Source organism: Erythranthe guttata, chromosome 2 (genome assembly GCF_056151865.1).
Source record: "Erythranthe guttata isolate IM_541 chromosome 2, IM_541, whole genome shotgun sequence".
NCBI lineage: Eukaryota > Viridiplantae > Streptophyta > Magnoliopsida > Lamiales > Phrymaceae > Erythranthe > Erythranthe guttata.
The window spans coordinates 8,015,845-8,041,058 of record NC_142534.1 but is presented as its reverse complement, the minus strand read 5'-3'; the positions used below and the strand labels follow the sequence as shown (position 1 = coordinate 8,041,058).

The 25,214-nt window shown below is 36.2% G+C and overlaps 2 protein-coding genes and 1 long non-coding RNA gene across 3 annotated transcripts; all 3 read right to left on the bottom strand.

Moving 5' to 3' along the window:
• Positions 1-3,563: 3,563 nt before the first annotated feature.
• Positions 3,564-7,278, bottom strand: LOC105958245 (Protein phosphatase 2C family protein). Its single transcript, XM_012982250.2, has 8 exons — positions 7,062-7,278; positions 6,292-6,563; positions 6,032-6,203; positions 5,715-5,932; positions 5,520-5,627; positions 5,298-5,423; positions 4,993-5,225; positions 3,564-4,114 (listed from the first exon to the last, which is right to left on the bottom strand). The coding sequence occupies exons 2-8, from the start codon at positions 6,511-6,513 to the stop codon at positions 3,901-3,903; spliced, it is 1,293 nt and encodes a 430-aa protein (XP_012837704.2). The 5' UTR covers positions 6,514-6,563; positions 7,062-7,278; the 3' UTR covers positions 3,564-3,900.
• Positions 7,279-8,303: 1,025 nt separating this feature from the next.
• On the bottom strand, positions 8,304-9,694 carry LOC148772253 (uncharacterized). The gene is made up of 3 exons (XR_016030072.1): positions 9,426-9,694; positions 9,255-9,300; positions 8,304-8,687 (listed from the first exon to the last, which is right to left on the bottom strand). It is a non-coding gene; the product is annotated as an uncharacterized LOC148772253 (long non-coding RNA).
• A 97-nt stretch (positions 9,695-9,791) lies between these two features.
• Positions 9,792-14,711, bottom strand: LOC148772252 (uncharacterized). Its single transcript, XM_088814954.1, has 2 exons — positions 10,670-14,711; positions 9,792-10,126 (listed from the first exon to the last, which is right to left on the bottom strand). Exons 1-2 carry the CDS (start codon positions 14,709-14,711, stop codon positions 9,792-9,794), a joined length of 4,377 nt encoding a protein of 1,458 aa, XP_088671080.1.
• Positions 14,712-25,214: the final 10,503 nt, after the last annotated feature.

Below are 25,214 nucleotides of genomic sequence, written 5' to 3'. Positions count from 1 at the left end.
ACTTGCTCTTCTAACGGTTCAGATAACCGATAAGGACCTTCAGTGTACGACCGCGAAAGTTTCAACTCGTGTTGCTACTAAAGTATTGGTACAACCGTGCGCATCCACCTCAGACCATAGGTCTCGAGCGCCTCATCCTAAAGTGGGGGGCTATCTCATCCCAAGGTTGGCATCACCCTTACCTTTCAACCCCAAGTGGGTGCACATCTCATCTCAAGAGACGAGTATAATCTCCCTACTCAAAAAATAGAACATCCCCAAAGAGTGAACATCAACCAACTAAAAAAATAAAAAAAAAGGAGAAGAAAGAAAAAAAGAAAGAAGAAGAAAAAAGAAAGAAGAAGAAAAAAAAAGAAGATGAAAAAACAGAAGAAGAAGATGAAGAAAAAAAAGGAGAAGATGAAAAAAAAAAAAAAAAAAGGGAAGAAGCATCAGCCAAGCCGCGCGTGAGCCAAGCCACGCGCGAGCCAAGCCACGCGCGAGCCAAGCCGCGCGCGCGGCTCCATTAAAAAAAAAACAAAAAAACAAAAAAAGGGGAAGAAGCAGCAGCCAAGCCGCGCGCTCGGCTCCATTAAAAAAAAAAATGCAGCCAAGCCGACCGCGCGCCCCCTCCAAGCCGCGCGCGCGCCTCAATCCAAAAAGAAAAAATAAATTAATAATATTGCGAAGCTCGTGCTCACACGCGCCTGGGGGCCAGCAGTTGCGCGCGCGTTCCCAAGGCCACCTTGGAGCGCGCGCTCCCATCAGATCGCGTGCAACTTTTACTACTCTCCACCAAATTGCGCGTAGATTTTGACGCGCTTCACCAAATCGCAAGAGAATTTCAACGCGCACCACCAAATTGCGCGAGCTCTATAATGCGCCTATCAAATCGCGTTCGCTATCAAATGGATAAATAAAAAATATTATTTCTCCACGCCATGCCAACGATTAACGCAAGACTACAGCACCGATCTACTCTCGACACGACCCGGTACCCTTTTCGACTTGGCTCCCACATCGTCCCGAGAGTGGGAGGGGTTGCGAGACAACTCCCACGAGGAGCCAACTCGCTCGGAACTACTACCCACAGCGGGACAACTCCCACGAGGAGACCACTCGCTCCGTTCTATAACCCCTTGCGAGACAACTCCCACGTGGAGCCAACTCCCTCGGGTCTAGGAAACCACAGCGAGATAACTCCCACGAGGAGCCCATTTGCTCCGAACTACAACCCGTTGCGAGAAAACTCCCACGAGGAGTCAACTCGCTCGGAACTACAACCCGTAGCGAGAAAACTCCCACGAGGAGCCAACTACCTTAGTACTACTACCTACACAAGGAGCCAACTCCCTAAGGTCTACGAAACCATAGCGAGATAACTCCCACGAGGAGGAACTCGCTCCGTCCTACAACCCTTGCGAGACAGCTCCCATGAGGAGCAAACTCGCTCGATCCTGCAACACGCAGCGAGACAACTCCCACGAGGAGACAACTCGCTCGGACCGACGACCTGCAGCGAGACAACTCCGACGAGGAGACAACTCGCTCGGTCCTATAACCCCTTGCGAGAATCCCACGATGAGTCAACTCCCTCGGTACTACGAACCCGCAGCGAGAGAACTCCCATGAGGAGACAACTTGCTCGGCGCTACGAACCCATTGCAATGCAACTCACAAGTGCAGCCACCTCGCTCGATGATAAGACTCGCTGCGAGACAACTCCCACGAGGAGACAACTCGCTCAGAGCAACCACAATCCGCACGATCCTCAGTCGCGCGTCATCTAATGCTCCAATGACTTCGCTGCAAGACAACTCGCCTGAAATTCACTATATAATTGCAAGCTCAAGTTAGCACGATTACAACCCTAGAAACACTTAGAGATATTATGGGAATCTATATAGCCTGGCCAGCTTGACTACTCAAAATTTATCTAATTGTTTTCGATGGGTCCTTCATTAAAATGTGGCCACGGTCCAAACATACTTACGACCCACGCGGTCTAACAAGGGGCACGATCCCCATAAAAAAAAAAATCTTGAGAGTCTGATCCCCTCCTCAAGTACATCACGCACAAGGCTAGATGTAAACACATACAAGCAACGCGTCAAAACATTGACAATGTCGATAAATAACAACTCCCACGAGGAGAATACTAGCTCCGTGCCACTACATTATCGCGATACAACTCCCACGAGGAGATAACTCGATCAACTCTATTACCACACGACGAGACAACTCCCACGAGGAGATAACTTGATCCGCACTACCACATCGTCGTGGGACAACACCGACGACTCAAGTAACTTACATCGCGACAACTTGGTCGCGCTACGCGCCAACGCGCCTTCACACCCCTCCGACACACGCTCCAACGCGTTTTCGCACACCATCGACAACTGCAAGTTTTACTCTCGACACAATATGTCACCCATTTCAACATGGGCCCCACATCGACTCGAGAGTGGGGGGCTTAATGATATGCCTAATGGGCTCAACCCAATGGGACTACAAATTATTTACCTACTGGGCCACGAGCCCAATATCGAAGACCACTATCACCGAGGCCCAATCACCTTCAAGTAAGGTTTGAGCCCGACAATCTCAACTAAGCTATAAATAAATGTTTGAACTCATTCCTTAAGGTACGTCCTATTAACTAAGCAATACTACAACATGTATTCTCTGGACTATTTTCTATGATCAGCACGTCTGACTTGAGCGTCGGAGGGGTTTCCGCAGGATCAACCCCCGGCCTAGTTCACGTGTTCTATGATCGCAGGTATCTCAAGGTCATCAAGCTCGTGAGCCAGTGATCCACTCTGCTCTTCCAGCTCATCCTACTTCAATTCTCTAAGGTGATCTATCTTTAGCATCATCAGAAATCATATCGTATCACAGTATATATTGCGGTATATCGCGATATTGACTACACTGCTTGTAAGTATGCAACTAGAATCCCACACAATGAGAAGCATAAGCTCGTCCATCTGAGCCATTTGACTAACATTAACATAAAAACAAATGTACACTAACTTATTCGAAACATCTAATTAACATCACACTAAAAAATAAGATGAAGATAAAAATTTGTTTATATTTTTCAAAATTTTCAAAAATATATTATTAGATACATATAGCTTATTATAATATTGAAATTAGACATTAGTCCTATAATAACTTTCACTGTTACCAATCAGCATAACTTTCTTTTGCATAGTTTCAAAAACATATTATTTTCTGAGGATTTTAGGGTCTATTGAAATTCATAAATACTTGTTTCAAACAAGTACATATAAAGATACATTTCATTCATCATAAGTTTTAACATCATTATTAATCTAAAAACTTTGGAATGAAGCATTTCGAAATTTGAAATATTTAATTTGATATGAAAATATTTATCTTGCATAAATTCTACAAATAACGTTCGTAAACATTGTAATAAAATAAAATTGGTATTTATTTATTTGTTCAAGGACTTAAAGAATGGCTTCGGCAGATGAGATTGACAATATACTGAACAAAAAAAACATATGTATTAATAAGTTAAGAAGATAGACTGACAGATTGAATAGTAATTGAATGAAGAACACTTGATTTGCAAACATCATTTCCTTAATTACATACTCTCAAGCTGTTAGTAGTCAGATTATCACAATCACATTTCTGTTCGGGTCAAAGCATCGGTCGGAAAACGAGCCAACACACATTGAGGAACCACAACAACAAAAAAAGGAGTGCTCCCTAAATAAAATATCTCTTCTACTAAATCACTTGTTACACACACACAACACATTGATTGATATAAGGATCGATCACCGCAGATGGAAAAGCAAGCTCATTCACTCACACAAGCACAAAAATATGTATCAATATTTATATATATATATATATATGTTTTATAGGTTACGAAATTTATGCAGTGACCGCAAAAGGCTTTTTCCCTTCCATAGCGTCTTTCTTCCTACGACAACTAGCACAGAGGAAAGGACCTTCCCATGGCTTTGATGAAGGCGAGAAAAACGGGCCTGAGTTTACAGATAAACCCTCACTAGCTGGCTGATCCACCTGGCATATTGCACATCTAAACAGCCCAGAGTTTGAATCCAGAGGAAAATCCTTACCCAGCCTGGATTTCATTCAATTCATAACATTAATTCTTTATCCAAACCACAATGAGTTACTGTTAAAAGATTTATTTACCTTTCTACAGTAAATAGTGGGGTATTATAATTCATTGCATGTATCCAAGAAATAATCATTCATTATTGTGACACGCTACAAAACATAACTATCTAAACTAGCGAGATCTTGACACTAAAATTTGAGCCTGTGATGCACACAGACAACTAAAAGCAACACAACGCGATGCAACATAAACAAGAAAAAAACTTTAGTAGCAAGTGATTCTATATGATTAATATCTATTTCAAGGCTTCATTTTGTTCACATTGATACCTTTCACCCAAAAGAATAATGTGCCACCATCGACTCTCAAAGGGAATTTTGTATCATCCTCAAGACCTTCACTTATTCAACACTCATCGAAAATTATATGTCCAACCAAACTAAATCGTTAAAATTGGTATCGAAAAATTCACCATATGCTTGCATAAAAAAGAAAATCACTGACAGTGTATCTTACTGGTATTCACTGTCATACCTGTGCCTAAATTTCACATCCTCGGAATGAAAAAGGAAGGGAAGCAATACTACCATATTGTATATGAGGAATTGGATTTTGAAAGAACTTCCAGCTAGATTTAAGTCTAAAATGTCCAAAGAAATTATGCGATGTTGCAAAAACAATTCAATAGTTATTGAGGGAAAATCAATATCAAAATGAAAAAGGAAAAGGCTCATCGACTGGTTTAATGAATCTAACATCACTTCCATCACATTATGAGGATCATGTATTGAACAATTTCCAGAATAGATAAAATGTGAAAAAGTACGAGTTTTTATGTATCATATAAGTAAGAGAAGAGATAAAATGTGAAACAGTACCTGTCAGCAAGCATAGCGGAACCCTCCTCAAACAATTCTTCCACAACTCCAACAGTTGATAGCTTATTAGTTCCTTTGCTAGAGTTGTGGAATTTTTTCCCAAATAAAAGTGAAGTAAGCAAATTTTGCTTCTTTTTAGGCATCGGTGGAGGCAAAACAGGATGGTCATAAGGAATAATATCAACAACCAAGCAGGTTGTATCATCCTTCAAACCTCGTGACCTCAGAGCCTCCTGCAATTAAAACATGTTATAATTACCATATCACAACAAATCCACTTCTTCAATCACGTAAAATAATAATACCTTAACGACCAATTTTGCGGCAAGTTCCGCAGGTAAACCTCGGCAAGACTGAGCAGCAATATCAGAAGTCAAGGCATCCCATATACCGTCTGACGCAATTATAAGTCTTCCCCCAGCATTTGAAAGCTAACATCAATAAACATGTCTTTAATAAATTATTTATTATTATTATTATTATTTTAAGACAGTTAAATCATCTTTAAGAATGACAATCATAGAAACCTTGACTTGCTTAACATGAGGAATCGGGACAATAAACTCGCCCACGTCTGTATCACCAATTGACCTTGAAAGACACAATCCACCTGGCCAGCATCGTAATGGACCAACCTATACCAAATAAATCACTTTAGAAACAAGTGCCGATTTTTTTTTATTGTATAAAATATTAAAAGGACACAAGTTAATCAAAATTACCCCAGTGCCCCCGTACACATTAAGCCTTCCTACTTCACCACCGCTAGCAGTTACACGCTCGCGTTCCTCAACATTTTCTTCAAGACGATGGTCAACTGTCAAAAGAGAAACAACACCTCCTTGTGTGTCCAATATGCACCGAGAATCTCCAACAGATGCAACAGTCACCGTCCAACCATCAATCACTACAAAAGTAACTGTCGTTCCAGATGTCTCACCTGTCATTTTTGGTCAAACTTAAATCAAGATCAAGAACACAAAGCATTTATATGTAAAAAATTAGTGGAAAATAAATTGAAAACTAAAATTAGACGTGCCTCTCTGCTGAAACTCTATGTCGGTTTTGACAAACCCAGCTACTAATGCCCTAGGAAGGGCTTGAAGCCACTCTTCCCTACCAAGTTGTTGAGGAATAGCACTTAATACGTTGTTCAGTAAATTCTCTTTGGTAAATATAGCAGCTGATATACCATTATGCCCATCGAAAATCTATCATACAAGAGAAACCTATAATAATTAGTAAAAATACGACAAAGTGGGGATTCAATTTAAAAAATAATTGAGAGTTTCCACATACGGCAAAAACTGAAAAAGATGTTGATGGATCGGCTGGAACCCTTTGGCAATCAAGCTTGACAAGAAAATAGTCCTCTCCTTTCTTAGCGAGAGCAGCTTGCCCGTATTTCACAGTGGGTTTCTCCACCTTCTCATTTCTCAATTCGCGACCGATCAAAGTCCCAAGCGGAATGGGCTGTTGTTGTTTCTGCTTCATCTTGTATACATCTGTCGTCTGGCTCATTTTAGCACTCTCTCTTCCAGCATATCTCCAATCGTCGTCATCTCCAAACCCTGATCCCCAAACCAGAGCAGCCTCAATTAGAATAAATTCCCAACCACAATTTGAAACAAGTGATCTAAAAAAAAAAGTTAACCCAACTTTCTTTTACAACCCAAAGCAGTAACCATGCTTGAACCTTATCCGAATGTACGCAAATAGAAACAATTCAAACTAAACATAGATACTTCATTAAAACTTGACTCCAGGACAATACATCGACAATGTCGTTACATGAAGTTGCAATGAAACCAAAGTCTTCTGCAAAACTATAATCAAATTCAACGGACCAAAAAGAGGGTGAATTAAAGTCAACTGATAAAAATAATCTCAAATGCTGCACATAAATTTAGAAAAATAAAGAGAAGCATCTTGCCTCCATCTGCCTAGAAATTCAATACACCTTTTTGCATCAGTACTAAAAAAAATGTGCTAAAAAAAAGAGTGTTGCAAAATGGGAAAAAGTGCAATTAGAGGAAAAAAAAAATGATGAATTAGATGCAATAGCTTACAGCGAAGACATTGAAGGGGGTAAATTGAAGTAGATCGACGGAAATCAGAGCTAGAAACCCTAGAGAGAGAAAGCACGGAGATTTTCTTTTTCTTTTTGTTTTTTTGTGTTTATGTATGAATAATTCGATTGGAGGGAGTAGCTAGCAAAATCTAGAGAGAGAGAGAGAAGAAGACGCGGAGAGAAAGAGAGCAGCGGGTATTCGGGCAAAATGCCACGGATACTGATTGAGACATTTACTATTAATTTATTATTATTATTTTGCTATGAAATTATTCACGAAATGGCCTAAATGACCAAATTGTCCTCCAGATGTTTACAATGAGGGGATCATTACTCATTAGCAATAAACCCCACCTATTTGGTCTGCATTTATTATTTTCAATTTATTTATTGGGGCAATATGACAAACACCCCTAGTTGATATTTTAATTAATGATAAATTCATTTTTATTAAGTGATATTTGTGATAGATCCAACTCACTCAAATTATCTAAAATACCCCTATTTAATATTATTGAAAGTTATTATATTATATTATTATGGAAAATCAATTATTCTTTTTAAATATGTAAATCTTCTTAATATTTCCCCATATCACGCCAATTCAATTTCTATTTTTCCTTTTCTTTTTTATTTTCTTTTATTTTTTAATTTTCGTTTTTCTTTATTTTAAATTATTTTTTCTTATTTGTATTTTTTATGTTCTTCATTTTTTTATTTTTTAAAAAATGGTTTTATTTTTATTTTTATTTTCATTTCTGATTTTTTTTGTAAAAATGGTTTTTTAATATTTTTTCCCAGTTTTTTTTAATAAAAAAATGTTTTGTTTAATTAATTTTTCTTGGATTTTTTTTAATCTTAAAAAAATCCAGCACGTTTATCAAAGTGGAACCCACTATAAACTTATCAAAATCCGCTATGAATTTGTTGAAAACCACTATAAATTTATCGAAATCCGCTATGAATTTGTTGAAAACCACTATAAATTTATCGAAATCCGCTATGAATTTGTTGAAAACCACTATAAATTTATCGAAACCCACTACGAACTAGACGAAATCCACTATAATTTTTTTGAAAATAACTATAAATTTATCGAAACCATAATTTTTTTGAAAACCACTATAAATTTATAGAAACCAAAGCCTGACATTATGAAAATCACTCTGTATAAATAAATTATATTAACATGAAAACCACTATATATACACAACTATATAAACATGAAAACCACTCAGTATAAACAATTATATAAACATAAAAACCACTCTGTATAAAAACTATATAAACATTAAACATGAAACCACTATGTATACACAACTATATAAACATCGAAAACTACTATGAATTTATCAGAAAACACTATGAAATTAACGTGAAATTCAAACAAAATCCACTATCGAAAACCACTATGAGATCCACAAGACACTCGTCAAAATTCACTATAAAATTTATGGAAAACTAATAAAGGATCATAAAACCAACCAAAAGTCTTAAGATTGATGATGACTAAAACCAACCAAAACACTTTTCCATATCTTCTGAAAAGGCGTTCAATCTCAGATTGACGAGCATCAAACTCCAGATTCCCACAAAATATAGGCCTCATGATCCTTAAAGCTTCCTGCAAAGAAATCAGATTCTTCATCATCTAATGTTTCAAACTATGTAGGCAATCTTGAATACAAATAGCATGAACTTCAGCGACGAAAGGATCTAGATAGCTCAAGCTTCGCAACTAAGGATTAAATGCATGATAAACAGTTCCACAAAATGTCAAAAGGAAGGACAAATTCATGTTTTTTCACATAAGAAATGCCAAGACTAAATCTTTAGATGAGTTTCACATTCATCCCCACACTTCCAATAAATGAAAAAAAAAATTGATGTTTCGTAAAGCAACGAAAATACCAGAATTGAACTTCGAAAACCTTCAATCCAAATTTGAGTATGATACTCTGTATCGTACATTGCCGGCGTGATATACATACTTCTCACGTTTCATAAATATATAACAGATAGAACAAAACTTGAAAAAAAATAGCAAATGAACGAAATAAACAACACAGAATCCCCGTACACAGAATTCTAGCTCCGAAACTGCAATTGCCAGCTGAAAATCACAATATGCATAGCACAACCCTAATTCATAGATCTGTTCAAAGCTACAAGCATACACCTGAACGCGTACCGAAAACAAAAGATCTCTGGAATTCCAATGCAATCTATCTGAAACCCTAACCAGTGAGAAAAAAAAAATCAGATTTACAAATAACTACATCTAAAAATACATAAACGGGTATATAAAGACAGGTTGCACGATAATTCACAAATATAACGAAAAAGAGCGACAAGAAATCACCTCTTCGAGCTTTCTCTGCAACGAATTGGTGTGTCGAAACCCTTGGAATTGGCAACTGTCAAAATCAAGGTTTTATCGAAAAACTTTGCAGTGTCAAAAAGCCATGAGAAACTCCTAGAAGCCATTCTTTTAATTTCTTCTTCTTCATCCGCGTCATAGAGGGGCGAACGGGGGCTGGGATAGAGGATGAGGCGACAGACATGGAAGGGGAGACCGTGTTGGTAGAGGAGATGGCAGAGTGGGTGGTTATAATTTAATATTACATTATATCAAAAATGGAAAATAAATTAAATTTATAAAATAAGGATTGATATAAGGTTAATAGTGAAACTCAATTATTTTTTATTAATTAATAATATTTTGGATTTACCTTAAAAATCTGATTTTCCCGTGGTTGAAATTAAAACCATTTAGGTTAAAAGCCATAGTGCTGATACCTAAAGCAGTGAACCAGATACCCACTACAGGCCAAGCAGCTAGGAAGAAATGTAACGAACGAGAATTGTTGAAACTAGCATATTGGAAGATCAATCGGCCAAAATAACCATGAGCGGCTACAATATTATAAGTTTCTTCCTCTTGACCAAATCTGTAACCTTCATTAGCAGATTCATTTTCTGTGGTTTCCCTGATCAAACTAGAAGTTACCAAGGAACCATGCATAGCACTGAATAGGGAGCCGCCGAATACACCAGCTACGCCTAACATATAGATTTATTGTAATTACACATGGTTAGTGAGGCAGTTTTGTCAAATTATCCCTTATTTATTTATTTATTTTTATTTTTTTAAAATTTATTTTAAATATTTTTTTTTATAAAATATTTAATTTTTTGATAAAAAGTATTTAATTTTTTTCTGATTTTTTTTTATAAGTGTACCACACGGCAAATATAATTTTAATTTGTCTTTTTCTGATTTTAGCTTTTTTTAATAAATTTCTTTTTTTTTTAATTTTTTTTAAATATTTTTCTACAATAAGTATACTATGTCGAATATGACTATAGTAGAATATGACTAGAGTCGAATATGATTATATTTAATTATAGTCATCTGTACTCGTGTTCATTTTTTATATTACTATTTTTTTTTTCAACATATATTTTTTTTTTATTTTTTTTTTTTGGCCAAAAAATGTACTTTTATTCCGATAAGGCACAGGGGGGCCTCGTTAAAAACCTTGTCGGCCTAGAACAAGGAAAAGAGTACCCCCTATTTCCAATGATTACGATAAGTACAAAAACCTAGTCTATCCGATAAAATACAATGTCTAACCCTACTAGGAAGATCCGTATAATTGTAATAATCTATTCTAGATTTGTGCTCGTGCGCCGACTTGGCTAGACGATCAGCCACCTGATTGCCTTCTCGAAAAGTGTGTTCTATACGCCAATTATCCTTGATGGTATCTCTAATACGAGCAACCACGTAATATAATTCCCATGCAACACTCGTTTGACCTGTGATCATGTCGATCACTGTTTTGGAGTCAGACTCAATAACCACATGATTGAGCTCCAAGTCGTGGCAGAGAAGAAGTCCCTCGAGGATGGCGGTTGCTTCGGCTAGGAGAAGGTTCCCGTGTCCATAATAGTTGGAGAAACCATAGATAAAACGACCTTCATGATTTCTGATAGCACCTCCCCCTGTACTCACATCTCCCATCTTCGAACCATCTACATTAAGCTTAAAGGCAGGCGAGTTAGGAGGGTGCCATTTGATCCAACAGCCTTTATGCAGCGTTGGGTCCTTGATCCGCAGGTTGAGCAGTTGCAGGGCCAGCTTGCCGCTAGTATCCGTTGTATTCTTCACCATCATAATTTCATTAAGAGCGTCAAGCTGGGGAGCAATGATACGCAAGATCCCAGTAGTGTTCATGGGGGTATCCTCGAACACAGCTCTACATCTCGATTTCCATATCTCCCAACACCCTATCATCAATATACCAAGAGCTATTACACCTTGTTGAGATTTCATACTAAAGTCGGAAGTCCAGGCTTTGATGAGGTGCTTCATAGAACCATAAAAATAGGGCATGTGCCATAAAGAGGCGTAGTATCTCCACACTCCTTGTGCCACGTCCGATTGAATGAAAAGGTGCGGTAAGCTCTCCTCTTTGGGGTTCGCGCAACAGAGACAGCGGGACGTAGTAATGAGACCCCGTTTCTTGAGGTTCAAGTCAACCGGGATTGCTCCATACGACAACTTCCAGAAAAAGGCTCCAATTTTCATGGGGATTTTAGAGTGCCACATCCGATTAGCAAATTTTGATTTCCGGAATTTCGGTCTAAGAAACTCCCAGTATGCGGCGATCGAGAATTTGCCGTTGACGGATTTAGTGAAAATTAAAGTATCATCCAGGGATTCGTTCAAATTGATCATGTCAAAAAGATTTTGTTGGTCCGAATTCAAGAAGAGCCTATACTCTTGAGCGTCTCTTTTGGCAACCTTGAAAGACATTGAGCGATTATCATCAATAATCTCGGATTGGTACCACCTATCTCTCCAAAAATCGATATTTCCTTGACCGACAAGCCAATTACTATTTTGCTCCAAGGTTTCGAAATGAGTGTGAATTTCTCGCCATAACGGAGAAGCGTGGTAGGGTAAGACTGTGGTCTGCCCATACTTAGCTCTCGAAAACCGAGCCCACAAAGAACTTTCTTCCATAACTTTCCATGCTAATTTACCCGTTAAAAGCATTTGCGTATCTCTAAGGGATCTAAATCCGAGCCCACCTTCCACCTTAGGGCGACATAGAACATCCCAACTGATCCAGTTAATGCCCCTACGATCTTGTTTACCCCAGAGGAACTTACGGAACAACCTTTCCATGCGATCTAGGACCTGCTTTGGGACCAAAGCCGACGACAAGGTATGATTGGGAAGGCTGTACAAGACCGATTTAACCAAAGTAATGCGCCCGCCAAAATTAAGGAATTTGGACTGCCATCCCTCGAGGCGGTTTTGCACTTGTTGGACCAAATAGTCAAAGTGCTTAACCAGGCAGCGTCCTTTATAAATAGGAACTCCGAGGTATTTAAGAGGCAGAATTTTATGCGAGCAACCTGACCATTCCTTGATCTTTTGGAATTTTCTCGCATCGACTCCCTTGGACGTGTAAAAACCACTCTTATCCAAGCTAATAAGCTGTCCTGAAGAAGCTTCGTATTTATGGAGCATGTTTCGTAAGGCCTGCACCGACCTCTTACTTCCGTTGGTGAACAACAGCATGTCATCTGCGTAGAAAAGATGGGAGATAGAGAGAGAGCCGCGTCGGACTTTGTATCTTTTCATGTGTTCTTGCTCTTCTAGATGTTTGATGTTTAATGTGAGAATTTCTTGGGCGATGATGAACAGAAGAGGTGATAAAGGGTCGCCTTGCCTTACTCCTCTGGAAGATTTAAAGTGACCGTGCGTCTTTCCATTAATTAGGAATGTGTACCAAATGTTGGAGAAAGATCTGTACATAAGATCGCACACTTGGTGGGAAAATCCCAACGCCTGCATAGCGTGAAGAAGGAAGCGCCACTCCAAACGGTCATAGGCTTTCGACATGTCGAATTTAAAAATAATATTCCCTCCTTCGACTTTCCGGTCAATATCAGTGACCAATTCTTGAGCAATAGCGATGGACTCATGAATGCTGCGATTTTTTAGAAAGCATGTTTGTTCCTCAGAAATAATTGCGGGTAAATACTTGTTCAACCGGGAAGCTAATATACGAGAGATGACTTTACTAACGAAATTCCCCAGGCTTATGGGGCGATAGTTATTGAATGATTCCGGGTTCGTGGTTTTTGGTAATAAGACCAAGATAGTAGTGGATATGCCCTTGGATAAATAATCACCTAAAAAGAACCCGTGTACTAGCTGCATGAGGTCATTTTTTATAGTAGTCCAACATTTGACATAAAAGTGACCCGTAAAGCCATCTTGCCCTGGGGCACTATCTGGAGCTAAGTCCTTCACTGCTTGGAAGACCTCTTCTTCGTCCGGGATAATGCCAATCTTTGAATTCATCTCGGTCGTGAGCTTGGGCTGAACGTGAGTGAAAAGAGAGGCATCCAAATGATATGTCGAGGCCGTGAAGAGAGATGAAAAGTACTCAACCGCTTTTTCTCCAATGATCTTTCCGTCCGATGTAAATGACCCATCCTCAAGCTTGAGAGTGATGGTATTTTTTTTCCTACGCTCTTTGATGCGGGCATGGAAATATTTGGTATTTCGGTCTCCATCCTCTGTCAATTTAATTCTAGCTTTGCTGGCCAGTAGATCCTTTTCCCATTGAAGTTGTTGAGCCAACTCCGCTTTAATTTTCTTGCATTCGATAAAGATTTCCCCGTCCCAGTTCTCCGCAAGTTGCCTTTCCATTTCTTCAATTCGAAACTGAAGGGCAGCAATGTTTTCATCAAGTTTTCCAAAAGTGGTCCAGTTCCACTTCTTGAGGGCTTTACGGAGATGGGCTAATTTCACCTCAAAATTCGACCTCCCCCCTTGAGTCTCCACTGGCCAATTTTCCGCAAGTAAGGACTCAAAATCGTTGTGTTCACACCACATTTTTTGGAAGTAAAACCGGCTCTGACGAGGCTGAGATTGCTCAAAATGAATGTTAAGCGGACAGTGATCTGACTCTACTCTTGGTAAATGAATCACTTTCAACGGACAGACTGAGAGAGCTTCTGCATTGATTAAAATTCTGTCGAGACGTTGCCATATGCAACTGCGCCCTTGTTGATTATTACTCCACGTATATTTATTTCCTTCAAATCCGGCATCCGTGAGTCTGGCCTCGAGAAGAAACTCGTTAAATTCTTGCATGCCACGTAATTGCGTATAGGTTCCTCCCTTTTTTCCGTCTAGGCTCTTGATCACATTAAAATCACCCCCTACGATCCATGGCTCGTTGAAATTGTTGCTTAGCTGAGCCAGATGTTCCCATAAAGGAATTCTCTCATGCCTAGTACATTTGGCGTATATAAAAGACATTTTACCACGAAAGGAATTAACCACCTCAACGTCCACCGTAATACTTTGTTCACGGACTTCTAACATCTGGAGATTCACCTTGTCATTCCAGAAGACCCAGACATTAGGGTTGATGGGGTTGCCGTGTGTGTAATGTATAAATCCTAGCTTTCTGGCGATTATATCCAACCTGTTCTCATTCTGCTTTGGTTCTAAAAGAACTACGATAAAAGGTCTGTGTTGATTTATTAAAGACTGTAAGTAAATTAGGGATTTCGGGTTCCCTGCACCTCGGATATTCCAGATTAAGACTGACATCAGGAAACTAATGGATTTCGAGCCTCTTCATCCTTTCTTGGTCTTCCCCGTTTTCTCTTGGTTTTGGGCGGTGTTCGGCTTTGAGTCTTCCTAGACATATTCTCTTTTGGGGATTCCTCTGTATCTCTTTTATTTTGGATTTCTATTACCTCTTGCTCCTCGTCCGAATGTTCGGATTTGTCCGTATCAGTCTCCGATTGCTGTTCTCCCTCCGATACTGACCCTTTACCATGGTATTGAGGCTCCATACGAGCGAGGAGATCCACGTCGGAGATCTCGTTGCCTTTATTTATTTTTGCCACGATCTTCTCTAGCTGCATGTCGTCTATGTGAGGAGATGTTGAAGACCTTTTGGCCGGTACTATTATCTGCATATTAGGCTTTTCGATCGCCTTAGGAGTGTTCTCAATCACCTGCTCCATTTCTTCTTCCTCCAGAGCCTCAAAACGATTATTAATTGGTGTTTTGGCTGTCTTATTTTGTGTGTTGGTAGAAACCGACGGAAGTTTTTCCTTGTCAGATGGCGTTAGTTGCCTTTCCTCCATTGTCACTGGCACTTCGAGATCTATAATTTTGCTATTGTCCTTTCTTTTCCATTCTTTTTTATTTTCGTTCCATTTATCAGGGTGAAGAGCGTCTGCTGGAATACGTTGGGGCGGAGGTCGGGCATTCTTTTTCCGGCAGATGTCGCTTGTGTGACCGAGCAACCCACAGTGGGAGCAAAAGTTGATGTTGCCTTCATAATCTAGCTTCTGCCAAAACCCTTTTTCTTTTGATTCTCCTATCCAAAGTCGAGATGGCAAAGGCTGGGATACATCCACTTCGACACATATTCGAGCAAATGTGAGGTTTTGATAATTAATGGTTTTAGAATCTGCACAGAGGAAGTTACCTAGTTGATTACCCATTCGCTCCAGATAGGGCAGATTAAAGTAGAAGAAGGGAAGCTTATGAAGACGAATCCACACTGCAACCCTAGTGCAGTCTTTATCGAATTGGAGATCCTTGGACCATCTGAAGATCCGAAACATGGATGTTCCTATCGCGTTTGAATCTCTCGCCAGTGCCATAATCATATCATCATAGTTTCCTGGAATTACTAGGATATGCCGTGGATCAATTAAACCAATAACAGGTTCATTAGAGAGTTGCCACGTTTGTGAAATCTTTAGTCGAATATCATGAAGACTAGGGCGTCCCCTAGAAAACTTCATGATTAAAGCATGCTCGAATTGCTTCGAGGTGAGATCCATCTCTTTAGGCGAGAATAAACACGCTGGTTCATCTTCTATCAACGTGTAAGGTTGTGGTGGAAGGGAAACGTTGACGGGTTGAAACCATGAAGGAGGAGGCTTCTGGACAGTAGGAGCAGTAACCTGGGCAAACGTACGGTGCATGACCGGTGAAGGAACGAGATTGTGAGTATGAGATGTGCCGGCGGTGTGATTGACCGTCGGTGAAGAGGCGCCCGCCGTTGAATTCATCACGGCGGCGCTGAAACATGACAAATTTAATATTTTAGGGTTTTTGACCGGAAGAAATTAGAAGAGAGAGAAGAGAGCATTTTTATTGTTAGAAGAGAGAGAAGAGACCTATTTTTTTTCAACATAGAAATAATATATTTCTGATTATATAGTAAGTACAATGATGTATACCCAAATTATATAGAAAAACGGATATCGCATATTATATACAAAAGAAACTTCAATCACTGTCCACACACAAAAAACAAATGTTACATGTATGGACTCTTTGACTAAAAAAATCATCGACATCAACATACATTAGAAAAAAACTTCAGAGTTTATACATGACTATATATGCTATATATATGACTACATATGATTATATATATATACGACTACAGCTGGTTCTCTCCAATTGGCCAGTAATCTGTCCATCTTCTTCAACATCATCAACATTTTTGGCAGGTTGCAACTGAAAAATAAAATTGTTGATAAAATTGGATATAATTGTTGATGGTGTTGAAAAAGGGAAAATAGATAAAGGAAAAAAAACACATAACAATGATGTAATTTATTACATAAACTTTCTTACCAACCAATTCAAGAAAATCTCATATCAGAAAGATACCTCAATCAAAAAGAACTTCCTATTAACCATGATCTACGATAAAAAAAACAAGTACAAATCTGGCAAATGCATTTATGTTTGGCAGTTTAGGAAAATAGTAGTCATTAGCTAACGTTATTTGTTTTTCTTTTCATTCTCACTAGTAATACACCCGTGCGATGCATAATCGAATACGTATTGTTTTGTCATATTGTAATACATAATCGAATACATAGGGAAAAAAATAATTCTAACAATTTTAGAAAAAAGTATTGTTTTTTTATTGTGAATATATATATATATATATATATATATATATATATATATATATATATATATATATATAGAGAGAGAGAGAGAGAGAGAGAGAGAGAGAGAGAGAGAGTGAATGTTAGTAGTGATTGTTAAAACAAATATGATGAACATTTTCAATGATATTAGAAAGTTATATGAAATTAAACAAACAATTATATCTTACACTTAAAATACATATTATGTCCTAATCAAATGATACAACACTTTCTTCAAAGCACCTACAACATCAATAAAAATAACATTACAATGATAATAAATACTCAGTTGAAATCAATCATTACTACTAATGTGACATCCTCAAAAAAAAATTTATTATTAAATTACCTTCGGAGAAAGTATGTTGGAGAGTACTTATTGCCAATAGACCTGTATCTGCATGAAATATATTAATAAAAATAATAAAAAGATACCATATTGTTTTGAAAATGTGAAGTTAGTAAATATGTACCTCAAATTCGTTGAAACACTTCTTTGTACACAACATTATAAGTGAAGTTGCACAGTTCACCCGATTCAGAGTTGATGAGTATCTTTATGCCAGACCTGCTTTTTACTCTAGACAATGCCACATATAATTGTCCGTGGTTGAAAACAGGTCGTGGAAGGTATAGTCCGACATGTGAAAGTGTTTGTCCTTCACTTTTGTTAATCGTCATGCCAAATGAAACAATCACCGGAAATTGTCGCCATTGAAATTTGATTGGTAATGTGCAATTTGAAGGTATCAAAGTCATTCGAGGAATGAATACCATATCACCAACATGTTTACCAAAGAGAATCTTACAGTTAATACCGTGGGTTCCCATTTGAGTAACTTGAAGCCTAGTTCCATTGCACAATCCTCTAGCTTGATCAATATTTCTTATGAGCATAACCGAACCCCAACTTTTAATCTCAACTTATGTGAAGGAAGTCCGGAGCATTTTATGGTATTGAGGAATTCTGCTGAATAAATTTCCGCGTTAACTTCAAAAGTTGCCTCATCTTTGCAAATACTATCTGAGCTCAAATATTCCTTCTCTTCTCCAGGGATGAGTGACGACAAATAATCATTAATAAAATCCACACTTTCATTAGTCGGTCCAAGAATTGCTCTACCTTGGAAGTAATCTGGAGTGAAAATATTACTTAAGAAATCTGGATAAACTAACTGCAACAACTCTGAAAAGGGGTCGTCCGAATCACGAATTAACATATCATGTGGAATTTCAATTGAAGCTTCACCATCGTTTTCCTCTCCAATTTCACCATTACCAATTTTTAGTATCCAATCTGCAAATTCCTTTATTTCATCTACAGTAGAGGAAGAAGCACACGATTGAAGCCTCATATTCTTGTGTAACGTTAGGACTTTACAATTTTTCCATAATGGTGATGAATTGATCGTAGCATGAACAATATCTTGTTTGTATGCTTTTAAAATAACCGGCAAAATTGCCTAAAATCACATCCAAGAACGACCACCTTACCACCAAAAGGTTCGTCCGACTGTAAGATAGATCTCATGGTGCTGTCTAGTGCTTCGAAACAATATCTATGCATCATTGGCGCTTCATCCCATATAATAAGATTTGCTTTCGTTAATAACTCTGTCTGTGAACTTTGTTGACTGATGCTGCAAGTGGAACCCTCATGCACAATTATTGGGAGTCCAAATCTAGAATGAGTTGTTCTACCGCCGGGAAGTAGTAGGGATGCAATACCACTTGATGCAACATTAATAACAATTTCTCCTCTGGAACGAATTGCAGCAGATAATATTTTCCATATAAATGTCTTTCCTGTCCCACCATGACAATACAAAAAGTACATTCCACCACTCTTGTTTGTTACAACAGACATGATTGTTTCATAAACTTTTTTCTGCTCTGTGGTGATAGTAGAGTACTTTGTAAGTTCGTCACGCATTGGAAACACATCATATTCTAGTTCATCGAGTACTAACCTATTTCCACTTTCATCTACCAGCGATTCAATTGAAAGCGGCATAGAATCATAATTACGTAAACTCTTACCGTTGCTTTGGATGATTTTATCAATATCAAGTAAAGCATAATTTTTCAAGCTGTCGTCTGATAAAACAAATCTCCATTTATGAAGAGATGATAATATTTTTATCAAGGTTGTTCGCTTGTAAAAAATTAAAATTTAAAATTAAAATACTGAACAAATGAAAATATTATGCATATGACATTTAAAAAATGAGATACCTGGATTATTATGACGTTGTTGGTGTTTGTATGCAATATCAGCCGACAAATCTGACCAACATCATTCCCAAACATGTTATGGTCTAGTTAAACTATTTTAAATCAACAGGACAACAAATAACCTTCGGATGTAAGCTCTGTTTGCCCATATACTTGCTTCTTTGATATCATCTATATACTCTTTATCATCATCTAATAATCCCAATACATAGCATGCATCTCTCAATGTTGGGTAAATGTTGTTATTCATAGTTCTGATATCTTCAAAGCTTGTGCAATCTTTCTGAATATTAAGTAGCGGTCCGAGGTAATAGTCTTCTCCCTTTCCTGGGGGAACACTTCTAACTCTTCCAATTGCAAACCCTCTTTTTCTAGGCTGCCACCTTAAGGAGTTTTCATTGTACACGAATTGCTGTGGAAAATCTGCATACTTAATATCTCTAGCTTCTGGATACCTCTTATTTGCTTCAAACCAAGCTAAGAACATTGTTTGTTTAGCAGACGGTCTGCTTAGCACATTATGTAAATGTTGATTATCATTGAACGCAACTGTTTGACAATCAGGCAGATGAAAACTCAATCGCACTACAAGTGGGTCTCTATAGTGAATATCAAATCCAAATAACCTCCAACTGGCCTCGCAAGCCGATAGGTACCTACACCAATAGTAGTTTAGAATAGTGTACTAGATGTTAATTAAGTTATTTAAGAAAAACTATATTCAAAATTTAATAATAATAATAATAATAATAATAATAATAATAATAATAATAATAATAATAATAATAATAATAATAATAATAATGATAATGATAATAATTATAATAATAATAATGATAATGATAATAATAATAATAATAATAATAATAATAATAATAATAATAATAATAATAATAATAATAATAATAATAATAATAATAATAATAATAATAATAATAATAATAATAATAATAATAATAATAATAATAATAATAATAATAATAATAATAATAATAATAATAATAATAATAATAATAATAATAATAATAATAATAATAATAATAATAATAATAATAATAATAATAATAATAATAATAATAATAATAATAATAATAATAATAATAATAATAATAATAATAATAATAATAATAATAATAATAATAATAATAATAATAATAATAATAATAATAATAATAATAATAATAATAATAATAATAATAATAATAATAATAATAATAATAATAATAATAATAATAATAATAATAATAATTATAATAATAATAATAATAATAACAACAACGTGCAGTCATAATACATTTTTATCTCACCATGAATATCTGGACCACCATTTGTGTTTGGGGACTTATGAAATGCCACTGTAACCCTATCATGCCCCTTATTGACGTACTTGAACATATATTTGATGGACTTATTCTGGTTGCACAACTCAATTTTGATGTGAGCCCTGTATTTCAGCAGTAGAGCACGGTTATACGGGACCACAAAACCGTTGTCGAGTACAACATTCTTCTTCGTAACGGTCCTCCCATTGTCCCTTTCTTGTATGAATGATAGCCATCTTCACCAGCCTCTGTACGTTCAACAAAAGACCGTTATGCATGCATGAAGACTTTATATTAGCTTGACCACACGGACCGTGAATCATGTATTTCTTCACCAATTTATACATTTTTCTATCAGAAGTTTTGTCAGGGATTTCCGCACTAATAATTCGATCAATATCTTCGGAGCAATTGAGTTTGTCGTCATTATGCACCCAAATTAGTATATGCGCATGTGGCAGTCCGCGCTTTTGAAATTCAATTATACAAATGTTTGCATCTAACATTTATAAAGAAAGTAATATCAGTTTTGTAACATGCAATTATGTTGTGGCATACTAAACAATAAGTAAATAAAAAGTAACATTATGTTATCTGCAAAATAGTTGAATGTGTGAAAGACAATATTATTTTGGTACTTACATGATTTGATTCGTCCGATAATATGTCATTTCTTGAAATCTGCAATCATACAGCTGTCAAGTTTCATCTTGAAAATTCGACAAAAAACATCAGGTCGATCTTCTGGGCGCAAATTCATATCTTTCAACGCTCGTTGTATTTCGGGTCACTTTGGATTGCATGTTATAGTTATAAACAATGATGGAAATCCAATCCAATTACATATTTGTATTGCGTCGATGAAGTTGTTGAACATATATCTCGGGCCATTTGTAAATGTTGCTGGAATAATAATTCGTGTACCAACTGATTTGCCATCATTATCTCCACTTCAAACTCTTTCTTCAATGCTCTTGTACATATCAACCCTAAGTTGAGCTTGATTAAGCCTTATGAAATTTAATCTCTGGGATTCAACCATCGAAAATGCATCCACATTAAGTTACTGACATAATTTCTTTGAATTTAAGAGTATTGGGTTGTCTCCAATTCTTTTCTGGATTTTGTATGCAAAGAATTGTCTCATAGTTACATATTTTCGCTTTCTGCTATTACCTCTTAAAGTTTCCCTCAAAGGAATGTCCTCTATGTATCCATCTTCCATGTAAGGAAAGATTAAGGGGTATTGTAGTGGCAGATAAAGATGATGCAATTCACTAATACGTTGAAGCTTCTTGGATTGTGTCTGTACTACAATGTCCCTTACCCCTTCTTGATTGTCAAAGTCTCCAACAATAAGAGCTGCTATTTCACTGGCATTTGGAATATTGTATGTACGACCATCAGTACTTCGGCTCTTTACCAATTTCAATTTTACTCCTTGCTCTCTATTTATGCAAATACGATCTCGAGCACCTCTTTATGATCGAGCAAGTATGTTGGAATTATCAATCATATCTTTTAATGAAGACACAATTGTTGGATCTAAATCATGTGAATTATTTCGAGACCTGAAATACCATTAATAGATAATTAGTTTATATTAGTGTAAAACAAATATTGAAAAATAGATGTATAAGCAAATATAATATCATACCTAATGGCGTTAATTCTATTTTGTACTTCATTTTCTGTGTCGAAAATGTACAATTGAGCAAATTTAGGCCTTGTACCTTCCTTTGGCAATAAACTTCCGAGCAAATGATAATTTTGACCGTGGAGAAGAAAAGTATATGGACCTGCCCCGTCGTTTATAGATGTCTCTATCTTTCCAACGAGAGAGGTAAACGAAAACATCATATTGTAAGATCTGATGTTATCTTGGAAATGTGTACTCCGTCTATTTCTTCCAAACAATAAATTCGACAGTACAGCTGGGGGTTCTTTGAAGTTAGGCAATTGAACTTTACCATCCATACAACAAAGTGAAAAATTTGGCTTTAATGTATTTTTGAGTTTGTCAAGCCTTTTGCCATACCACATCATTGCACCACATGATTCACAAACAAATGACTGATCTCCAGGATCATCGTAACCTGTCATTTATATCTATACCAATTAAATTGATACTAAATATCATTTTACATTTAGCTTAAATAAGTTATAATAATATGGTTAAAAATGAAAAAACTTGTTACCATTATAATCAGTTGAATCATCAATTGCGTCGTCGTTTGAAACATATTCAGAATCTATACAAAGAAATGTATTTTTCATGTAAATTGACTATTTTCTCAAGTACTGTTTGAGCAATTTTACGTAAATATGAACTGTTAAATAGTAGTGATTACCTCCACTATCCGAAGTAATTTCTCTAATTGTACTTAAATCCTCGTCGACCAAAATGCTAGGTGAAGATTCCAAATGTAATCCATGCAAAGAAGACTGTATCATTTTTCTACTATTGGATATACCCTTTCCACTGCATAGAGAATTCCTAATATTTTAAGAATATACAAAAAATATAAGACAATAATATTACAATTAAAATTTGATTTACATACTCAAATATATTGAACAATCATGTACTTATTTTTTATTATAAAGATCATAAATGTACCTTCTACTTGATTCATAATAAAAATTTGATGAAATATCTGGAATTTCGCTGCCACCAGGATCAATATCATGGTAATGTCTGGTACCATCTGGTGCATATACAAATCGAAATAATGAAGACATAAAATAAGTGGTATATGAATATGCAGAAAAATAATTTTGAAACTTGCCTTCAGATATTAATATGCTCCTAGTAATAGATGTATTCATATTTTAGAAGGAGTTTTTTTTTTTTTTTTTGTGTGTGAATGCCAATGAATTGATTGTGTTCGTTGTCCATTGGCATTTTCCCTTTTAACTTTGCAAATGTTTTGTTGCTGACAATGTACTCTCCACTTTTATATTTTTGGTCGCATTTCGACCTTGTCGTACCGACCTTATTGCATTTGTCAAGTAAGGAAGAAGCAATGCCTGCAAATATTGCATTTGTCAAGTAAGGGAGATGCAATGCCTGCAAATTGACATACAACATGACTCTTTAACCAAGAAAATATAACATGGATGATAACAGATGTTATTTGTGATAATGCAAGCATAAAATTAATTATTTACCGTTTTTTTTTCCAATGACCTTTTCTTTTGCATCGATTGTTTCCTGTTCAATCTTGCAGTCTTTGAATAAAATAAATCACACATGGTAGCTGTAAAAAAATATCACAGTTATTAAAAAAAATTTGTGATATATTTTAATTAATAAAAAAAAATCCGTGCTAATTACATTGATTATTAATATTGTTTTTATATAAATCATCGCACTCATTTCTCAATTTATGAAATCAAATACCTGGCGTTATATTTTGATCAACTTTATTGACTCCAACATTTCGATAATAACATGATCCGGTAGTAAGTGCACAACTTTCATCTGCTTCGAAATCTTATAAACAAATAAAGTACGAAACTTAATGGGTATGAAGATGGAAGTATAATAAACGTAGTTTTAATATTTAAACAATATAACAACAAAGGAAAAGGCAATGTTGTAAAAAAGAAAAAAGAATACCTAAAATATCACTTTGGCGGTTTAGTGTGCATTCACCCAATGTTTTTTCTTTCACTGTGGACCAAGATATTGTGTTTTCTCTTAAGGAATGTCTTCAATATATTAATGGGTCTACATCCTCTAGGCGACAATTGGAACTTGAAGGAAATTGTTGTTTTTTGAAATTTGTATTTTCAGACGATGATTCATCCACTCACTGTATAATAATAAATAAATAATTCATAATTTTAACAAGAAAATGTTACACAGGAGACTCAGAACTATACATTATATGGATTGATAGAGAATTTTCAATTGATTGTTGAAATTAATCAAACGTAGTGTTCATCAGTAGAGAAGATTTTAGACTACGAAATTTATTTGAAGTATACCTCAACTGTATCATCTATTGATGAAGAAGATGAAATTTTTTCTTCAGGAATTGATGAAGTGGAGAATAGCAATTCTAATACGGTACGCACTTTCAGTAATTGGATTCAAGCCGGGCATCAGATTCAATTGTAATATATATTTTAGTATATTATGTTGAGACAATTAATTACACCAATAGGAATAGAAAGAACAATTCTAAGTGAAAACATATATACATAAAGCAGGGTGTGGATTTTGTAAGATATAATTAATTAGTAAACTGTATATCATGTGTATGATTTTAGCAAAAACTTATTGGGTGCTAAATACCTAACACGCAAGTGCACGTATCGCAAACAAGTAGTAAAAGTGGACTCGTGAGAGTCGGATGTCGATCCCACAGGGAATACTCAAATTATCTAATCCTAAGTACCAAATTCTAACAACTATGATTTTTATCCAGCCTACGCAAGTTTGTTAAATTAAATCAACTAAATAATTAAACTAATTATGAAAGAAATTAAACACGAGAAAATATCAATAAAAACGGACCTAGGATTTTATCTTCCCCCTATGCAAGAATTGCTCACCCAAAACCCTTCAATTATGA

Excerpts from the sequence above, each read along its gene's own strand:
- LOC105958245 (XM_012982250.2), bottom strand. The coding sequence starts at position 6,513 with ATGAGCCAGACGACAGATGTATACAAGATGAAGCAGAAACAACAACAG. Across the intron at positions 5,933-6,031 it reads CATAGAGTTTCAGCAGAGAG|GTGAGACATCTGGAACGACA; the intron begins GCACGTCTAATT and ends CAAAAATGACAG. Across the intron at positions 5,424-5,519 it reads CTCATGTTAAGCAAGTCAAG|CTTTCAAATGCTGGGGGAAG; the intron begins GTTTCTATGATT and ends TATTGATGTTAG.
- LOC148772252 (XM_088814954.1), bottom strand. The coding sequence starts at position 14,711 with ATGTCAGTCTTAATCTGGAATATCCGAGGTGCAGGGAACCCGAAATCC. Across the intron at positions 10,127-10,669 it reads TATTTTATCGGATAGACTAG|GCGTAGCTGGTGTATTCGGC; the intron begins GTTTTTGTACTT and ends TCTATATGTTAG.